Consider the following 19,828-nt stretch of genomic DNA (forward strand, 5'->3'; position numbering starts at 1 on the left):
TACTCTATCCACTCCTTGGCTTTCAGCAAAGACAAAATAGACTTTGTGCGTGAGATGTGTAATTCCAGCAGAAGAAATAGCGCATGTTATTTTTAAGCTATTGTAGGACAAAAGGGAGCACCCTCTTTGTAAAGTTAGTGGGCTGATTTTCAGTAATAAGAAATCTTGAATTTGAGAATTGAATGTCTAGAAATGAGATTTTATTGATATGAATGGCAGAAAAAGGCAAAAAAGGCCAAAAAAAATTTAATCCTTTTTGTTTTTAAACAGCAGAGAGAGAAAAGAGGAAAGAACAATTACTTGATATCGCAAAATCAAAGCAAGAACGAACAGATACTGAACTCCATAATTTGAGACAGGTATGGATCTAATTATGATGTGGGCTATCATTTTGTTAAAGTAATTATCAGGTGTCTGTGTCTCTGTATTCTCCTTTGATATTTGTTATGGGTCTGTGATATCAGGAGGGGGGAGGGGAGAGGTGTTCCCTCCATCCAGGCAGATCAAACATACATATGCATAGACACTCCTCCATTTGCCCCTAAATCTGCTCCTCTCTAGATCCATTGGGTTCTACCCAAGTGCTTCCTTTTCCCAAAAAGCAACTCCTTTGGGGCTCAGAATTGTGGTAGTCAGCCACCTGCACCTGCTAGGGATTGGTCATCCCAGTGGTCCCCAAATGTCAATAACATTCCATGGTGGTTGATAGAGGCCTTGGGGCCTGCAGCCTCTCAGATCTGCATTCAGCATCGCCTCCCTCCAACTCTCCATGTGCCTGCTGCAGAATGGGCTGTCAGGATCCACAGTTCATGCCCTTCTGGGCACTTTCTTTACATAGAGCCAGTCCCAAGAGTTGAGCCACACCTGTCCTGCCACCTTCCCCTTTGCCTGCCCCGTCAAACAGTGTCATTGTGCTCACTCTTTCAAAAACACTTCCCAGAGTAGCTTTCATGCAGCAGCTGTCAAGTTGGACATTGCGACTGCAAATGGCTATGTGAATGTCCCATCTTCCCTGCACATCCCTCTGCCTTCTCTCAGGATCCCAACCTTAACAGGACCCTTCTTGTCCTGTCCTGTCCTGTTCTTGTCCACGTGCTTCCACAAGGATCCACCTGACACCAACATCCATCCTCCCAGGATGCCTTTGCAGCGCTGCCCACTGCCTCACTATGGGCCTGGCTCACCTTCTGTCCCGGTCCTGCCTGCCCAAATGTGCATGAGCCCTCTGTGGTACTGTGCTGCAGTCTGCTCTCTCCCACCATCTCTTTGTGTATGGGTGTGTGTGTGCATAAATAGATATTTTGGGAAACAAAACCCGGGAGATTAGTTTAAAAAAAAAAAAAGAAGCTTGGCTCCAGGCTCCAGTCTTCCTCTGATTGCACACTTTCTAGAGTCACATTATTTGTCTGTGCTTGGAGAATGGGTGTTACTGTTTAGCCCCGGCAATTGTGCCTTGGCTCTAAGACTCAGAGGCCATATCACACTGGGAAATCTTTGTACCTTATTAAGTTGTGTTCGACATGCCAAGTGTCAAATTGAAAGATGTCATTGCATTCTTTAGATTAAAAATGGGCCGATCTCTCCATGTCTATGTGCAGGTATATGTCAAACAGCAGAGTGACCTGCAGTTTCTTCACTTCACTGCAGAAAATTGTAGGGACGACTCGAGGATGGATGAGTCACGGATTCATGAAACCAGGTACAGAGCCAGTTCCTTCTGAGTGCTGAGGAGGGGGCCCCGGGGCTTTCCAGCCACGGAGCTGTCAGGGCTTCTCCCTGGTGCTCCTCTCCTTTGGTGCTTTGGGAAGGAGGCTTCTCTTACTCACCAGAAGGAGATGAGGAGGTCAGTTAGTGCCTGGGAGAGTGAGATCTCCCCTATGTACAGCCCCTCGCTGTTCATTCTCCCTTGCAGTCCTCACAGCAGCCCCTGAAGGTAGGCTTCTGCCTGCCAGCTCAGTGATTATTGTCCCCTTTTTACTAAAGAAGAAACTGATGCTTCAGTGACTTTCCCAGAGCCTCTAGTAGGTTGTAAAGCCAGGCCAAGAACCCAGGGCGCTTCTTACATTATAGGATCTTGTTCCCATGTAATCTGCATTGTGAATCCATACAGAGTCCATGGTTCTGTGGCCTTTCTTTAGGAAAACGCGAAGGCAGGCCCAGGCAGAGAGGCCCACTGGGAGCGAACGCCCGCAGAGCGTCTTACTGGCTATATATACACAGTCAGATGATTTTGAACAAGTAGATTTTTTAAATAGTAGGGATTTTTTTGTGTTCAGTGATGTAAGTCCTCATTAGCATTTCATTTAATTTCAAGAACTTGTACTTTTCCCTGATGGCCAGAACACTGCTTTGATTCTGAAAGCTGGATTGGACAACCTTGATATCGTTGCCTCATTAAGGAATCGTGTGTTCCCTTGAAAGAAGATGGGGCCACGACTGACAATGGTTTTCAAGTAGTAGAAGGAATACCTATGGGCAGATATGAAAGACACAGCAAATTTAAGAGACATAACCATGTACTACACATTAGTGTGCAGTAAAGGGTTCTGAGCCTTGGTTTCTTCATCTGTAAAATGGAGATAATATTCATTCATTCAATGAAAACCATTTTTCAGTGCCTACTGTGTGCCAGGCAGTGTGCTCAGCACAACCTCACAGGGTTGTTGTCAGGTTCCAATCAGATAATGGATGGAAAGGGCTTTGTAAGCTTGAAAAAATGCTACATAATGTCAATTGTCATCATTGTTGATGATAATAATAGAAACAAAATGCATTTAAACTCTGATTCCGGAGGCAGCGGTTTGGCAAGGAGGCCCCTGGAGTCATGGGGTGGGTTCCCAGCCCTACGCTCTCCCTCCCAGGGCAGCGCTGTCCTCAGGGGTGTTTTTCTCTGCCCAGAGAGAGGGCAGATGCTCCCTGTTACTAGCTACCAGCACAGGCCTCAGCTGGCTGGGAGAAGACTGAACTGCATCAGACCTGGCAGCTGTTGCCTGCTCTACCTGTGCCCCAAGCTGCTCTGTGTCCAAGAGCATAGATCCTGGGCCCCGACCTCCATGCCCTATAAGTGGGAGGGGAAAGCAGCCCTGAAGCTGGGGGTTCTGAGCCCTGAGGCCTTTCTCCTCCAGCCCAGCTTCCTCCCTGGGCAAGCTCGTGGGGTGGCATTACTGCCAAATGGAGAGTTGTAGTCTGGGGAACTGAGCCCTGGCACTGCCCCTCACTAGCTGTGTGATCCTGAGCAAGACATTTGTCCTCTCTTAACTTCAGTTTACTCCTCTGTAAAATGTGGGTAGTAATACTTACACCACCTACCTGAAAGTGCAGTGGGAAAGAGCCAGTGAGATGGTACATGGGGAGCATCTCAAAACATTCAGGTGCTCTGGCACTGGGAGTCTCTGCTGTCAGAATCCAGCTGCTGGACAATGGCCTGAGCCCATTCTCTGCTTGATGGAGATATGGTTGGGACGATCAAATGAGGGGATGGCCTGTGGAAAGGGCTGGCGTGCTTTCATCTGCACAGTTCAGTCACATAAGGCTCTCGAGGATAGTTTTATTTCAAATACACACTTGAGGAAGAATAGAAGTTCCTGGCTTTGACCATTTTGCAGTATAAGCCTAATGTCAATAGCATGGATTGGGACATATTTCTCAGCTTACTTTTATTCCCCTAATGTCCTTATCATTCAGTGATGATTTCCCTGTCTTCCTTCTTTCCTTCCTTCCTTCCTCCCTCCCTTCCCTTCTCTTTCAGCACAGCACTTTACATGTAGTTTGTGTGAATTGTTGGTTAATTTGAATTCCCTGCTGTGAGATTAACAGAATTAGGCAAGGCAATAACAGTTAAGTATGGGATCATTCAGCCAATGCGGTGACTGCTGTGTGCCAAGCATTGTGCTAGTTACATTTGCCAGTGAGCACAACCCAAATTTGTAAAATGTGGTCCTTGCTCATGGAGGACTCACGGTGTCATTGGGAAGATCAGGTACACACACCGGAAACAGTGATACATTAGGAAACAATCATTAATGAACCCTAGATTTTATAGTCTAGGTCATCACAGAATAATGAGGAAGGTGATCATTATGTTGTACAAGTGAGTACAATGAAAGGTAGGCTAGGGGAAGTTGAGGGAGGGCTTCGTGGAGTTGTAGGGTGGGGCTGGAGCTGGACCATCAAAGATGCTCTTCTCCATGTGGTTTTGATATATGAATTTCAGACAAAAATTACCTTAGAGATTTATTTGTATAGACGAGGTCTGTATGAAATGTATAGAGAAATGATATTAAATATTGTATCATAATCTTGGTTCTTTGTAATGTCCTTATAACAGAGAATTGAGTTTCTCAGATCTGGAAAGTAACACCCCTAAAACCATCATTAAGAGAGAGGGAAATCAGAAGATATATGCTAAGGATCATGAATGTGAAGCCTCCCAGGTTCAACACTATAGGCCAGAAAAGGGTGGTTTTGAGGCATGCAGAGAAGAGAAGAGAATTAATCCTGTGTATGGGGAAGAAGCTACTACTGGGACGTCAGCCATTTTTGCAAAAGATCCGCTGGAAAGACAAAGGCCCTTGCTCTTGAAAGAGAAAGTACAGTTTAATACAATGGCCTCTGGTGAGTCCAAAAGGAGAGGTACCTTGTACAGAAACAGTATGAAGTCATCCAAGAGCAGTGATACCGAGACCCTGGCTCGGGAGCATCACCACCACCACCACCACCACTTTGGAGGGCCCGATCACAAACACTGTGATCTCAATATCTTTGTGAGACCAGGCTTGTCTAGAGCAAAACAGGTAGAAAGAATGGAAATGGAATGTCTGGACCAGATGGAGGTGGCTGAAGCCTCCTATTCCCAGGTCAATGAAGGCTCTTTGAGTGACTCAGACATTTGTGAATCTAAATGCTGCCACCCGAGTAACTTCGTCATCGAAGCCCCAGGTCGGAACTCTGTTTCTGATGTGGAGTGGATGAGGATTTTCAAGCCTTCTAAAGTAGAGAGAATTGTTCGGCCCAAGACTGTTTGCACGTGCTCACGGAACGTCTGTGGAATAAAGTATCATACCTTCAAAAGGTGAGTTATGTGTCCCATTGGTTAATACCCAGAATAAACATAACTACAAGATTTAGAAGTCCTTTTTAAGGCCATTGTTTGCCATTTGTGGCTATATTATTCATGTCTATAGTATACAGAAGGTAGGATTTTAAATCAACCAAAAAAGATCTTTGATATAATCTTCATTCATTCAAAAAACATTTATTAAGCCCCTTCTGTGTGCATACTATTAGCTCTAGGGATGCAGAGATAATGCAATTTCTGTTTCTAAAATGAGTCAGTCAATTGGCAAACATTTATTAGGCACCTGCCATGTTCTAGGCACTGTGCTAAGTACTGGGTGTAAAAAGAAAGGCAAAAAAAATGTGGTCCCTGCCCTCCAGTAGCTTACATTCAGGTGGAGGAGACAACATGCAAATGGCTATGTACATACAAGAAATATACAGTATCAATGAAAGGAAGGTACAAATCTCACCCCCTCGTTTTACAAATAAAGAAAGTGAGGCACAGAGTGGTGAACTGACTTGCCCAGGGTGACATGGCTAGAGTCTGATATGAACCCAGATTTTCCTCACTTCCAGGATTGATCTTCAATCTACCATAACACAGCTACCTCCATGAGGTTGATACGGAGGGGCCCTGGAGGAAGGATATGGAGGAAGAGGGTCCATGGACATTTATTTAGATTCTCTTTCAAAGGCTCAGATGGGGTGTCATGAAGGGGGAAGCTTGGTAAATTACAGATAATTGTCCAGATGAAGGTCTCGGAGTCCCCTCAAGGTGTGTATGCTAGCAGAGAATTTAATACTGGAGGAGAGAGGCCCTGGGTTCAAACCCCCACTCTGCCACTAGATGTGACCTTGGGAAATTACATTTTTAGTGGGGGTGGGGGTGGGAGAGAGGAATGTGAAAGGTACACAGATAAATAGTAGAGGATAGGGAGCGATGGAGGAAGAGGGAGAGATCCAGATAAAGTGCTGTAAGATATTGGAAGAGGGAAGGGGCAGCTAGGTGGCACAGTGGATAAAACAGCAGCCCTGGATTCAGGAGGACCTGAGTTCAAATCCAGCCTCAGACACTTGACACTTACTAACTGTGTGACCCTGGGAAAGTCATTTAACCCTTATTGTCCCACACACACAAAAAGAAAAGAAAAAATAGAAGAAATTGGAAGAGAGAAAATTCATCTGGGGGAAAGGGGTGTCCAAGAAGGCATTGTGAAGAAGGCAGCCCCTGAGCTGAGCATTGAAAGTAAATCAGAATTCTGAAAAATCAAGGTGGTTCAGTGTGACCAAACATAGTGTGAACTAAGGCTGCAAAGGGTTGTTGGAGCTTGACCAAGCAAGGCCTTAAATGTCAGGTTAAGAAGCTTCTGTTCTCTGTGGGAGGCAACATCCTGGGTTTAGATTTATGCCTTGGGAAGAAGATGGTGGCAGCTGTGGGAAGTTGAGGGGAGAAGACTGAAGGGAAGTCAGTTAGGAAGTTCATCCACTGTGCTAGCTAGGCGGGAGGTGGTGGAGTCTCCAACAAGGGGGTGGGGCGGAGTGGGGCTGCTACTGGAGAGGAGGGGGAGAGATGAGAGAGCTGTTATGGGCACTGATGTGACAGAGCTTGGCAAGGCACGGGGGAAGGGGCAGGTTTCAGAGGGGAATCCTGGAGGGCTCTGCCACACCCTGCCACCGCCAGGATCCTGGGTGACTTCCTTCATCTCTCTGGGCCTTGCGGATAAAATGAGGGTGTTGGACTAGATGCCTCTCTGGGCGTTTCCTGCTTTAGAGGGGAGAGATGATGAATTCCATTTTTGATATTTTGCATATGATAAGTTTAAAGTGATGGCGAGGCATGCCTATGGAGGGAGATCCTGGGGTTGGCTGGGTAGTATGGGAGTCGTCCATGTAAACGTGGCATTTAAAGCCATAGAGGCAGATGAGATCCAAGAAAGAAAGGGAGGAGGGAGAGAAAGAGAGAGAGAGAGAGAAAAGGGGAGAGAGAGAGGGAGAGAGAGAGGGAGAGGAAGGAAAGGGAAGAGAGCCCGAATCAGAGTAAGAGGAGCATAAACAGCAAAGGGAACAGGAGAAAGGAGTTGGGCAGGAGCATTGAGGAGCTCCAAGGGAGGAGAGGTGAGAGAAGTCGCTAGGAAAAGAGCCGGCAGTATCCGTGTGGAAAGTTCAAGAAGAAGGAAGCCTGAAGGAAGCCTCGTGTTTAGGTGTCAGACAGTGATTTGAGAGAACACTTTGGGTTGGACAAGATTGAAGAGGCTGCTGAGGCAGGTGAAGATGACTCTTTCGAGTTGATAAATGAAAGGGAGAAGAAATACGGGATGAGAGTCTGAAGGGATGTCAGGGGCATGAGGAAGGTTTTTAAGGAGAGAGAAGACTTGGCTTTTGTATGTAGCCCACAGAGAAGGGGCCACTAGATAGGGAAAGACTGAAAAGAAAGGAGAGAGAGAGGTTAACCATGGATGGGGGAAGCTCCTGCAGGAGGGAGGGGCTGAACATAAGGAGGGGGGTTGACCTTGGAGAGGAGAAGAGCCACCTTTCTTGAACTGGTACAAGGTAGGGGGTGAGTGAAGAGGTAGAGAGGTTTGAAGATGAGTATTGGGGAGGTCAAAAATAATGAACTGATCTCAATGGACTCGAGACATCTGCTGAGGGTGATAAGGTTTGGGGTGGAGGCAGGCACTGGAGGAGAAAGAAGCTTTGCACCAGTAGCTCTGGGGAGTGTGACAGAGAATCAATCAATGAATAATAAGTGCATTGCTCTCTAGTGAGGGCCCAGTTGAATTCAGATGACATGATCTTGTCATAGGTCCTGTTGGCACATAACCCTACATACGCACACGTGTATGCGTTCGCATGCACACACACACACACACACACACACACACACACACACACACACACACACACACACACCATTAAGTAGCCCGGGAATAGAAGACACACTGCCTCCTATGGCAATGGGAGGTCACCTAGGGTTGAAGACTGGCAGAAGGACCAGGGGCAAGGACTCGAGAGTTGGAAGAGTATGAGGAGTTTAGAGAAGGGAGTGATGCCAAGTGAGGAATGATGGAACTGAAAGTGGTAGGCAGGGTTGGAGGAGCTGGCGGTCATAGCAAGGGTGAAGCGTGCAGGCTCATGAGAAGAGAAGCCTGAGTCTGTGCTTGGAGAGGAGGATCTCATAGTTCAGATTGGAAGTTGGGCACAATTTAGTGTGATAGCGAAGCTGGAGGTTTGACCCCACCCTGGGGTTCACTGAGATGCAGTGGAGATGAAGGACTGGGCCGTTGAGGAGACTGAACAAAAGAGAGGACAAGGTATTGACTCAAATATTGTTGTCACACAAGATAGGGAGTGCGAGTGGAGGGGAAAACTGTAAACCAGTCTTGAATTCATTGAGGAAAGAGGGAGGGGGATGAGAGCCCTAAAGACCTGGACAGGGTGATAGAAGCAGGCTGCCCAGGGATGACAGGGAGGAACATTGAGCAGTTGGTTGGTTCACCTTCTGTCCTTTTGTGCTAGGAGGGCAAGTGGTCAGCACTGGGGAGGGGGACAGGGGAGTGTCTTTAGGAGAAAGCCAAATTTCAGTGATGGCCTTTAAGATAATCCTGGAGTACTTTAGAACATGGTTCGGAAAGCCAGCTCATCCACTGCCTACACAGGATTTGATTCAACGGCCTATTCTACAAGTCTTTCCTAGGAGGACTGACTACTTTTTTTTCATTTTGAACATTTTCTGGATATCTTTTTAAAAAATTAATATCACTGTCACTTCCCAGTGATTCCACTTATTCCCAATAGAACCCTCTCTTCTCACCCCTCCCTTGTTTGGCAGTTAAACAGACACAAAACTGTCCGTGTCTGAGGTGTATGCCTTATTCAACACTTGTTGTCCACCACCTCTCTGAAGAAAGAGAGGCAGGTGGCATGTTTTGCCATCAAATACTTGGTAGTTATTGCTGGTCATTGCATTGCTTAAAAGTCTCAAAATATTTTCATTGTTGTTTTCTTTACATTATTGTGTTCATTATGTCAATAATTTTTATTATTGTCATAATCATGTCAATAATTCATCATTATAGCCATCATTCTCTTGGTTTTGGCTACTTTATTCTGCATCAGTTCCTATCAGTCTTCCAAAGTTTTTCCTGATTCCTCTAGTTCATTATTTCTTACAGCCGCTCCCTAGATATCAGGCTGTCACAAGTGTTTGCTCACCATTGCCCTTGTGGGCCCTGTTTGTGTGACCTTGTGATCACTGGCCCTCTTGGGGCCTCCTCTGTAAAATGGCTTGGGTTAGATCATTGCAATGGGCCTTTCCAGGTCTAACATGCTACAAGTCCTTGATTGTTAGCAGCACTAGGTACCTTCCCATCAGGCAAAACCTCTTCCTTACCTGCAGGAGGAGAGTGGGGTTACTTCTGTTCCATTGGACTTCCTCCAGGTGAGCTAGTGGAGTTCCTGCCCTCCTCTCCCACCATAGTGAAAGGACTGGGGAGATGAATCCAAAACAACAGGTGGGCATTTTCTAAAAACTTCAGTTCTACTGCCACCACAAAACAAAGCAAGAAATCCCAGCAACCTCCCCTATCCCAGCATATTTCACTGCACACAGTAGGCTTCATAAATGTTTGCAGAATTTTATGACCATGTTAACTCTACTTATTTCTCATGATTTGTTCTTTTGGATGACCCTGCCTGGGAGACTTAATTCTTTTTTTTTACTTTTGAAAGACTCCTGATGGTATGAGTGAGGTGTAAGGCGTCTGGATTCTTACTTGTAAAAGGATTTCTATAATGTTGGTCAATCCTACCAGGATTTAATTTGAGCTCCTTCTCGAAATTGGCTTGGTTGTTTTTCTGCCTAATGTGGTCCCTTATCCTGGGGTAGTACTTTCACTGCAGGCCTAGTGATGATGATGGCGGTGATGCTAACATGATGGTTTTCCCTATTTTGTTGTTGACAGCCCACCAATCGCCTTCTGGCATTCCCACCGCATGGGTACCTCCGCTCTAAAGTGTTCCACAAAGAACGAGGAGAGATTCACGGATTTCTCTTCAGAAAAAAGGCATTCCTCTGGATTTTTGTCAAGCAGCAGAGGCCCAGATGCCTCCTTCCATTACGTTAGTATTTAGCTAGGAATGACATAAAGATTTAGATACAACTGGCAATCCCAAGGGGCTCTTAACCTTTCTGCGGTCCAGTGGTTAGTGGCTGATGTTCGTTTTATTTTAGGAAATTATCGCTCTTAAAATGATCTTTGAAAATTAAAACATTTAATTTCCCAGATCAAATTCCCCAAAGTAGGCTCTCAGTGAACCTGAGTATTCTCAATAGTGAACATGCTAGTTACATGGGTTTTTCTATCGATTTCTAAAATCAATAGTGATGAGCATTCTTTATGACTCTAATTTTATAAAAATAAATGTAAAATACATTCTTTATTATGCTTATTTTTTAGTCCTCTTACCAAGCAGAATAAAATTAATTTCTGAGAGCAAACAGTCCAGTTTCCTAACATTAGTGCCCTATAATGTGGCTTGTTTTCCATGACTTGCACATTGATGACAAAGTAGAGGACCTTCCTTTGTAGAAAAGTACAAACCAAGACCAGTGGATTTAGAGTTGGAAGACCTGGGTTCAGATTTTGGTTTTGCTAATTATTCCTTGTGTGACCTTGGGCAAGTCATGTCCCCTTTGGGGGCCTCCTGCCTTCATATAGAAAGTTTTTATGAAGGATGAGACTTTGTGATTTAAAATTTTTTAAAAATATTAATCAATCACACCAACGAGCATGAAAATTCCAATATACAAAGAACAAGAGGAATGTCTATGAAACTAGGGTAAGGACAGGGACTGGAGCTGTGATTTCGTTGGTAAAAAGAACTGGAAAGTGAGGAAACTCTCTCTACCCGTGCACCTTCTCTGAAACTCGTCCTCAGAGAAAATCACTTAAGACGACTGAGAAACTAAGTGCCTTGCTCAAGGTTATTCAGCCAGTGCACCAGAAGCAGAGCCTGAACCCAGGTTTTCTTGGCTCCGAGGCCAGCTCTGTACCCGCCATGCCTCCATGAAACTGTGAACCTCTCTTGGATACAGTTTGATTAGTTAAAATGTATATTAAATGTAACAAGGTAGCAACAAAGTCATCCTCTCTGTCTGCCCTTCTGCCCTTTTGTATTCTTGTGTTTTCTCTTGTTTTGTTAATGCTCTTTCCTTTCTTTTTCTTCTTGAACTTCTCTCACTTCCCGCTAACTCAACTTCACACCACCCTCAACTGGAGGCCTTCCTTGTAACAAATAGGTGACTGTGATTTCTGAGGTCCCTTCTAGCTCTAAGTTCTGTTGTCCTGTGATGTGATCCATTTTAATATTTTAAGCAATATCATAGACTTTAAAAGCGAAATTTAAATTAAGAACAGGAAAAGTAAAATTTCATTTAATAAGCTTTACCTGCTTTCCAGAGGGTAGTGAGGAAAACCCTCTATAAACCGTAAGGGGCAGTATAGAGATGAGTTATTATTGTTCTTGACTATTAATAATACATTTTCAAAAAAACCCTTTACATTCAGTGTTTTAATGAGTTCAGGGATTGAGGAAAGACACAAAGATACAAAGGAAAACACACACTCGACCTTTTGTGACTTTTCATCATGTCTTGTGGCCTTCCTGAATCTTTCTACTAACAGCTTTTAATGTTTGTGTTGCCTTTTTGCAGCTATAGGCATTAATAAGGATGTCACGTCTTAGGATCCAGCACAGGGACCGGACACGTTTTACCAGAATTGCAACAGGAAATCAGAGTCACTTTCTTCCATCCCTCTTTTCTTTCAATATTATAAAACCACTTCTCTTCAACGTTTCATTCCCCCAGGCATGTCTATGAGTAGAGGGAGCCTTTACAGCAACCCGTTCCTAATCTTTTCACAAGAAGATTCTGACAGTTGGACCACATTACATGTGATGATATTACAACTCTGTGTCTCTTTCCTGGATTAGGATAGAATTAAGATAAAATTGACAAGGACTGATTGACTTCAGTGATAGTCAATTGCCAGACCTAAAGAGTATTTCCTCATTGGAATGATGATGGACACCATCACCTCCTTGGAAAACAAAATAACTAGTCCTGAAGAATAGCTAAACCTAACACAGAGGGTATAAGTGGGCATCTCAGCTATAAACCTGCCTGGGGAAAGATTCAATTCCAACTCTCCTTTCAGGTTTCAGAACCTGGCTGTGAGCTCCTACTCTGACCTTGACACATGACCCTACATGATATCATGTATATATAGATGGTCTCTGCATATGAGAAATGAGAAAGTACTTTAAAGAAAATACTGTGTGTGCTCTGAGAGCATTTCAGAACAGTTGGGAATGGCTTGTTTTCATGGTGAAAATACAGCACAGGAAGGAGCCAGTTAAACAGGACAAACTGGCATTCACAATCACATGTTTTAGAATAGCAACAGAGTTTTAAGTGTTTCCTACCACTGGTACCAAAGGAAAAAAGCAGGTTGAAACTGTTCTAACATACAAATTAGGAAGCTGAAAAATTGACAGAAAAAGCTCAAGAATCTGATGTATGGATGTTACTAATTAATTGAACCAGTAGTGCCTTTGGTGATGGGAAACTATTTTAGTTGGACAGGCCTTAAAGAGATCAAAGGAACTTGTTTATAACATTTGTCAGAACTGCTGAGAGAGTCAAAGAATTATTCATTGATAGCTCTCATTCTCACACAAAAACCCCATTTAAAAATGCTTCTTGATTTCATTAGCTTGTTAAAATTGTTATGTCTTCCAGGATGACTGTTCTCCCACAAGTAAGCTTCAGCGCTTGCTGGCGGAATCTCGAGAGATGGTTACTAATCTGGAACTTAATACTCTACTCCCTGTTAGCGCTAATAATCCCAACCACAGTGTATGTTCATTTTTCTCTCAACTAAGTTTATACTCTCTAAATACTCTACTAAGTATAAAGATGCAGACTGATCTCTGGGGAGACATGAAAAGCTTCTCTGATATGCCTGTAGAGTGCAGGGAGTGGTGCATGGGCTAAAAGATGTCCCTGCCTCCAAATTATTTCTAAAATATGATACTTAATGGGACATGGGGATGGGGGGAGCTTAGTAAAATAAGACCCCTTACTCTTGAGGCAGTGCATTCCACTTTGGGATAAATAGCCTTTTTAGGAAGTTTCTTCATACATTGAGCCTGTGTGTCTCTTTACAGTTTCTCCACACTACTCCTAGTTCTACCCTCTGGGACCAAGCAGGACAAGGCTAATCCTTCTTCCATATGACAACCCATTAAATACTTGAAAGGCAGCTACCCTGGATCCCATAATTGCTCCTCTCCAGACTGAACATCAGTCCTTCAAACAGTTCTCATATGATGTCATCTCTAGGACCCTTGCTATTCTGTTCACCCTTCCACTTATCAGTGTTGTCATCCAACACTGGACAGTGTCATACAGATATAGTCAACTAGAGCAGAAATGAACAGGACCAGTGCCATCTCTTTTCAGCGTGCCTCTCTCAGCTTTTCTTTTGGCTGATGTCTCATGTCTTTGACTCCTACTGAGGCAGATTGAAAATCACTAACCTCTCACCAGTTTTGTTTTTTTTTTATAGAACCATTTTTTATTTGTGCCCCTGCCATAACGTACCTGTGTTGTTTATTTCTTGTGTCTCTGTATAGAACTTTACATTTATCTATTTTAAATTCTATCTTATTTGATTTGGCCATAATTCTTTCCTGCTGGGATGTTTTTAGATCCTAATTTTATCATTCATAGAATCACAGAATCTCAGTGTTGGAAAGAATCTCAATGATCCTCTACTTCAGATCTGTTACAGTATGTTGGGGTTTTTTTGTTTCTTTGTTTCTTTTGGCAGGGCAATGAGGGTTAAGTGACCTGCCCAGGGTCACATGGCTAGTAAGTGTCAAGTGTCTGAGGCCAGATTTGAACTCAGGTTCTTCTGAATCCAGGGCCAGTACTTTATCCACTGCACCACCTAAACACTTTTAAAATCTCATTTTCCTTATCTGTAAAATGAGGCATTGGGTTACATTATCCTGTTTAGTTTTCTTTTTCTTTTTTTTATGGGGCAGTGAGGGTTAAAGTGACTTGCCCAAGGTCACACAGCTAGTGTCAAGTGTCTAATGCCGGATTTGAACTCAGGTCCTCCTGAATCCAGGGCCAGTGCTTTATCCACTGTGTCACCTAGCTGCCACCATCCTGTTTAGTTTTAAAATTATATTCTAAATCCTTGGGGTTGGTTTTTTTGTTTTTTGGGGGTGGTGGTTGTTGTTGTTTTGGCCAACCTCAAACAGCTTAATATTTCCAAATTCATACTGAAGATCTTTTTTTTCTTCTCTTTTTCATGTACTTTTCTCAGTACTTGAATTCAATGGCATAGCTCTGTCTATCTTTGCCTAGTAACTATTACACTTTGCTGTAATATTCCTAGATAAGTAGGAGTGTTTACACTGAAAGGGCTGGGAGCACAGTGTGGTTCTCACTTTGGACTCAGAAGACAGGTTCAGCCCCAGAATGCCTGGTGATTTACTCCTGGAGTAATCTTGAGCAAGTCACCGTTAGTCCTCAGTTGCTCCATCTGTAAAGTGAGAGTTGAATGTCACCATCTGTCAAGTTGTTGGTAGTAGAAAAGCCATGATACTGTAACTGGAATGGCTAGTCTGGGCTACTGGAGGAGGCCTTCCCTGGTGCCTTCAGGGCAGTCAGAGGTCTGGCAGCCAAGCGAACAACAGCTCAAGAACTATTAGAAAAGTATTAGTAGATAGGGCTTGCAATATCACAGGCCATGGCTTACACCTTATTTCCCCTCGAAGACAGAAAGCTCTTGGGAGGAAGGAACTGTATGAGGCAGTTGGGTTAAAAGACCTCCAAGACCCCTCCCACCCCTGAATCTGTATTCCTATGTCAGAATTTTTTGATCTGTCCCACAGCCCCTGAATACAATGCCAGGCCTGCAATAGGCATGCCCAGAAGAGCTGCTGAATTAAAATGTGTGCCATCTGGTTTCTAGTATAATGGTTGTGTGGCCTATTTAATTGGTAGCAGAGTCTTCATTTGAGGTGTCTCAGAATAGTATGGATCAAGCCTGGCAAAAGGCTGACTGTTTGGGGCAGCAGGTGACTTCCAGAGTGTAGCTATAATGTTGAGTCATGGGTACTGGGTGCTTCAGCAGAGTGGCATGAGGACCCGACCCCTAAAAAAACAACTTAAAACTCAAGGGATGGGGCAGCTAGGTGGCACAGTGGATAGAGAACTGGCCTTGCAGTCAGGAGGACCTGAGTTCAAATCTGGCCTCAGATACTTGATACTTACTAGATGTATGACCCTGGTCAAGTCACTTAACCCCAATTGCCTCACTCCCCCCCCCCCAAAAAAAAAACCCTCAAGGGATGGTATTCCTCAAAGTGAATTGTGATTAGCTAATTCATTAACTCCTTAAGATTAGCTATCTTTTAAAAGAGAATTAGAAGAAGCTGGGTGACTCAGTGGAGAATGTGCAGGCTTGGAATCAGGAGACCCAATTTCAAATGTGGCCTCAGACACTTACTACCTGTGTGACCCTGGGCTAATCACTTATCCCCTGTCCACCTCAGTTTCCTCATGTATAAAATGGGGATGATAATAACACCCACTTCCTTGAGCTGTGGGATCAAATGAGATAATATTTGTAAAGTACTTAAGATAGTGCCTGGCACATTGTTGTTGAATCGTTTCAGTTGTGTCTGATGCTTGGTGATGCCAGTTGGGGTTTTCTTGGCAAAGATGCTGGAGGGTTTGCCATTTCCTTCTCCAACTCATTTTACAGATGAGGAAACTGAGGCAAACAGGGATATGTGCTTAGCACATAGCAGGCACTTACCAAATACTTATTTCCTTCTTTCCCTCTTCCTCCTACTAGGTGAGACATAATCTGAATAAAATAGAAAACACTTCACTGTGTTTTCAACTATGTTTGTATTTAGTGGCATAATCAGACTCAGGATTTCAGAGTTAAAAGGGAGTTCGGAAGACTTGTTTGATCCACAGCCAAAAAGGAATCTTTTCTGTAACAAGTCATTCATCATTCAGCTGCTGCTTAGAGACCTTGGAGGAGTGCTGACCTCCTGGGAGCGCCAGCCCATTCCCTTTGTGCATGGCTCTAATTCTTAGGAAGCTTTTCTTGACTTTAGACCTAAGTTGATTTCTTTGCAATCTCTACCGACTGTTTCCTGTTTCAGCTCTCTGGGGCCGGATCCCTCTTCCAGGTGACAGGCCTTCAGATACCTGAACACAGTTCTCATTGTCCTCCTTGAGTCTTCTCTTCTTTAGGCTAAACGTTTCCAGGTCCTTCAAATCATCCACCTGTGGCCCTAGTTCCAGGGCCCTTCACCAACCTGCCTTTCCTTCCTCTGGTCAGTGTCCTCAACAGTGATGCCCAGAATGAGCACAGTGCTTAAGGTGTAGTATGACTTGGACAGAGTACTAAGGGACTGTCACCTCCTCATTTCTGGAGGGATTGTCTCTTAATGTAGTCCAAGATCAGGTTAGTTTTTTTGGTGACCATGTTTAACTCACAGGCCATGAAAATCCCTCCTTTTTTTTTTTCCAGACAATCTACTGTCTAACCAGGCCTCTCCATCCTGTACTCATCGAGTTCAATTTCTGAATCCACATGTAAGACTCATATATATCCCAATCTAGTTTCATTTTATTAGATTTGGCATGGTGCTATAGCCTGTCAAGATCTTATCCTCCCTGACTGTGCCATCTACCATGTTAGCTGTCCTTCCCAACTTTGTGCCATCTGCAGATTTTATGAACATGCAGCTATGCCTTTAGCCAAATTATCATTATCATTATTATTATTGTTATTATTATTATTTTGCAGGGCAATGAGGGTTAAGTGACTTGCCCAGGGTCACACAGCTAGTAAGTGCCAAGTGTCTGAAGCCGGATTTGAACTCAGGTCCTCCTGAATCCAGGGCCAGTGCTTTATCCACTGTGCCACCTAGCTGCCCCCTAGCCAGATTATTGATAACAGTATTAAACAGCCCAGAGTCAACTCTCGAGACGTCAGGGTCCCCATTGGAGAGCTCCTGGCAGTGGGTCTTGAAGCCTTATTTACTATACTATCCATCCATCCAGTTTGGAATTCTTCTCATTGTATTATCATCTACTCTACTCTTTTGCTGTTTGTTTTTTCCCACAAGAATAGTAGGACGTGTTCTACCAGTCAGTTAACTGAAGTTGTATCTGAGGCCTTAATTACCCTGCCGTACTAGTCCAGTCTAGTGATCCTGTCAAAGAAGGAAATCAGATTGCTCTGACATAGGCTCTTCTTGATGAAGCCAGGCCATCATCATAAGCAGTGCTTTTGATTCCAGGTGCTCATTCATAGCAATCTGTTCTAGACGTGTCCTAGGAATCAAAGTCCAGCTCACTCGGCTCTGCTCTTTTCCTCTTTTGAAAATTTGGAAATTTTCTGTTCTCCAGTCCTGTGGTAGCTGTCAAATGCTCTTCCCTTCTTCAGGTATCACTGACAGAGAGGCTCAGCCATCACATCAGCCAGATCCATTGATTGCCAGTACCCAAGGATAGAGTTCGGCTGCCTTGAAGTCATTCAGGACATTTAAGTTCTCTCTGATGACAGCTTCACTTATCCATTTGCCATTTTTGTCCTTTTCCTTGGTCATTCTCCTTGGCAGAGAAAACAGAAGCAAAATGAGACTTGAACAACTCTGCTTTTCTCTGTTGTCATCCCCTTCACCCCACCCCGGCTGCTACTTGTCCATCTTATCCCTTCTTTGATCCTCCTCTTTCCCCCTTGTAGCTGTAAAAGTCTTTATTAGGATTCTCAGTTTCCTGCAATAGCACTAGTTCAACTCGAGCGTTAGCACTCTGGCCAGGCACTGTTTTATGGCTCTGTGCCATCTATGTCCTTTTGACCCACTTGAGTGTCTTTAAACAACTCCCATTTCCCCCCACTCCTTTTCTTTTTGGATTTCCCTCTATGTCTTCAGAATTTGATTCTTGGGTAGCTTCCCATCCCTTCTGGGCTGACTTCCTCTAAAGGATTTTAATTCATGCCCTTCATTCCCATCCTTCTTCTGAACCTACTGGGTTCTGATTCTAGTAGGTGCAATCTAGGGTGTGCCCAGCTCTCCTCTCCTTCCTTACCACAGACTCTAGTCTCTTCCTCTAGATGTCCACATCATCCCGGAGCTAGCAGCCAGTCCCTCCTCATTAGTGAGAATCAGATATGTGGTTAGCATTTCCCTTTGTTGGTCCCTTCCCTAAGGCAATTACTTGCCTTCTTTTTAGTAGAATGAAGGCTCCTGGAGGGCAGGGGTGATCCCGGTGCACCGAATCTAGCTCATAGTAGGTGCTTAATAAAAAATGTTTGATGATGGATTGATTTGGTTGCTTCCCTTTGTCCCTCTTGAGTACTGACTGCAGGGTTATTTTGTAGACAGACCTCTCCGACCTGACAGCTCACAAAGTGCCACTGCCAGTGATTGAAGAAACCAGCTCTTGAGTCCAGTTTTCCAGGCGATCATGGGTAAGTCACCTCTGCTTATCTTGGTACATTTCCTAAGCAGCTTCAGAACATTGATAATGAAAGGTCAAGGCAAGACTTTGTTTGCACCTTCTCTTTCACATCACCTTTCCCTGTCGGCAGGCCCCCTCCACATCTCAGGGACTAAGTAAGTGTGGCCATGACAGGGGTGGAGAGTCTTTATGATGGCAGAACCTAGATAAGAAGCACACCCTAGAGGTTCCCTAGCCCAGCCTCCTTGTTTTCCTGAGGAAGGCACAAGCACCCAGAGAGTGAGAATAATTTGCTCAAGGTCACAGCCAGGACCAGAACCGGGTCCCCAAGCCATTCCAATGCACTGCCTTGAACAGAGTAGGCACTTAATAAGTCTCTGACGGTTTCTAATATGATTGGAAGTCAGTATCTTTCACAATCAGGACCTATAGGAGTGGTTTACAAATATAGCCTCTTCAAAACTCCCCTTCTATGGAAAGCTAGCTTCCATATTTAGTTATAGGATTAATAAAGTGTGTTCTTAAAGCACTGGACCCTTCCCACCAATAGCTGAAGTTTCTACCATGATTCCTTCTACTAGGGCATTTCCCCCTCCCCGCCCCCAATAATCCCGTGTAGAGTTCCTCTGGAATCCAGTTTCATACGTTAAAAGGTCTAGTTTGTTCAGAGGTTTTTGAAGTTCCTGAAAGTCAGCATTAGCTGAGATCCCGCTAACAGATCATTGATTTTGGGGGTCAGCAATTTTCAATTCTTCAAAATCCCTTAGATGATAGTGCAGTTGGAGTCTGGATGCATTTAGGAAGGGAGAGAACGGACCGCCCCATTTCCTGGAGGTGGTAGCAGGAGGCTGCCTACAAAGCCCTCTCTTCTGCCACCAAGGGGCCTTGGAGGTCTTCCATACACCTCTGTTTGGCATTGCCTAGGTCAGGAGGCGTAGTTACATTGCAGAGACAGCGGGCAATTAGGCATCACTATTCTCATTTTACTGATCTTGTTCAATATGTGTGTCTTTCCTCCTCCCCTCCAGAAGCAGATTTCTTGTCTATTTGGAAGGAAGGAAGCAGACATCCTTGCATAATACTTACTTTGAAAGAAGAGGATTATAATTCTTCATAAGCCACAAACAGCTAATACCCAAAGGCACCAGAAGCTAAAAGATCACTTCTTAACACCTGTATTTTGAATGTTGTCAAGTTAGTAGT

General features: G+C 44.2%; 1 protein-coding gene across 1 annotated transcript in view; it reads left to right on the top strand.

The window, feature by feature from the left end:
- CCDC62 (coiled-coil domain containing 62) overlaps nt 1-19,828 on the top strand; it is a 55,479-nt gene extending 35,651 nt beyond the window's left edge. Inside the window, exons 7-13 of the mRNA XM_043977587.1 lie at nt 271-359; nt 1,599-1,699; nt 4,328-5,071; nt 10,020-10,176; nt 12,860-12,976; nt 18,546-18,635; nt 19,654-19,828. Coding sequence (XP_043833522.1) covers nt 271-359; nt 1,599-1,699; nt 4,328-5,071; nt 10,020-10,176; nt 12,860-12,976; nt 18,546-18,611 — 1,274 coding nt within the window. The 3' untranslated portion in view covers nt 18,612-18,635; nt 19,654-19,828. The remainder of the gene's footprint in view (nt 1-270; nt 360-1,598; nt 1,700-4,327; nt 5,072-10,019; nt 10,177-12,859; nt 12,977-18,545; nt 18,636-19,653) is intronic.

The sequence above is a fragment of the Dromiciops gliroides genome, chromosome 1 (assembly GCF_019393635.1).
Source record: "Dromiciops gliroides isolate mDroGli1 chromosome 1, mDroGli1.pri, whole genome shotgun sequence".
NCBI lineage: Eukaryota > Metazoa > Chordata > Mammalia > Microbiotheria > Microbiotheriidae > Dromiciops > Dromiciops gliroides.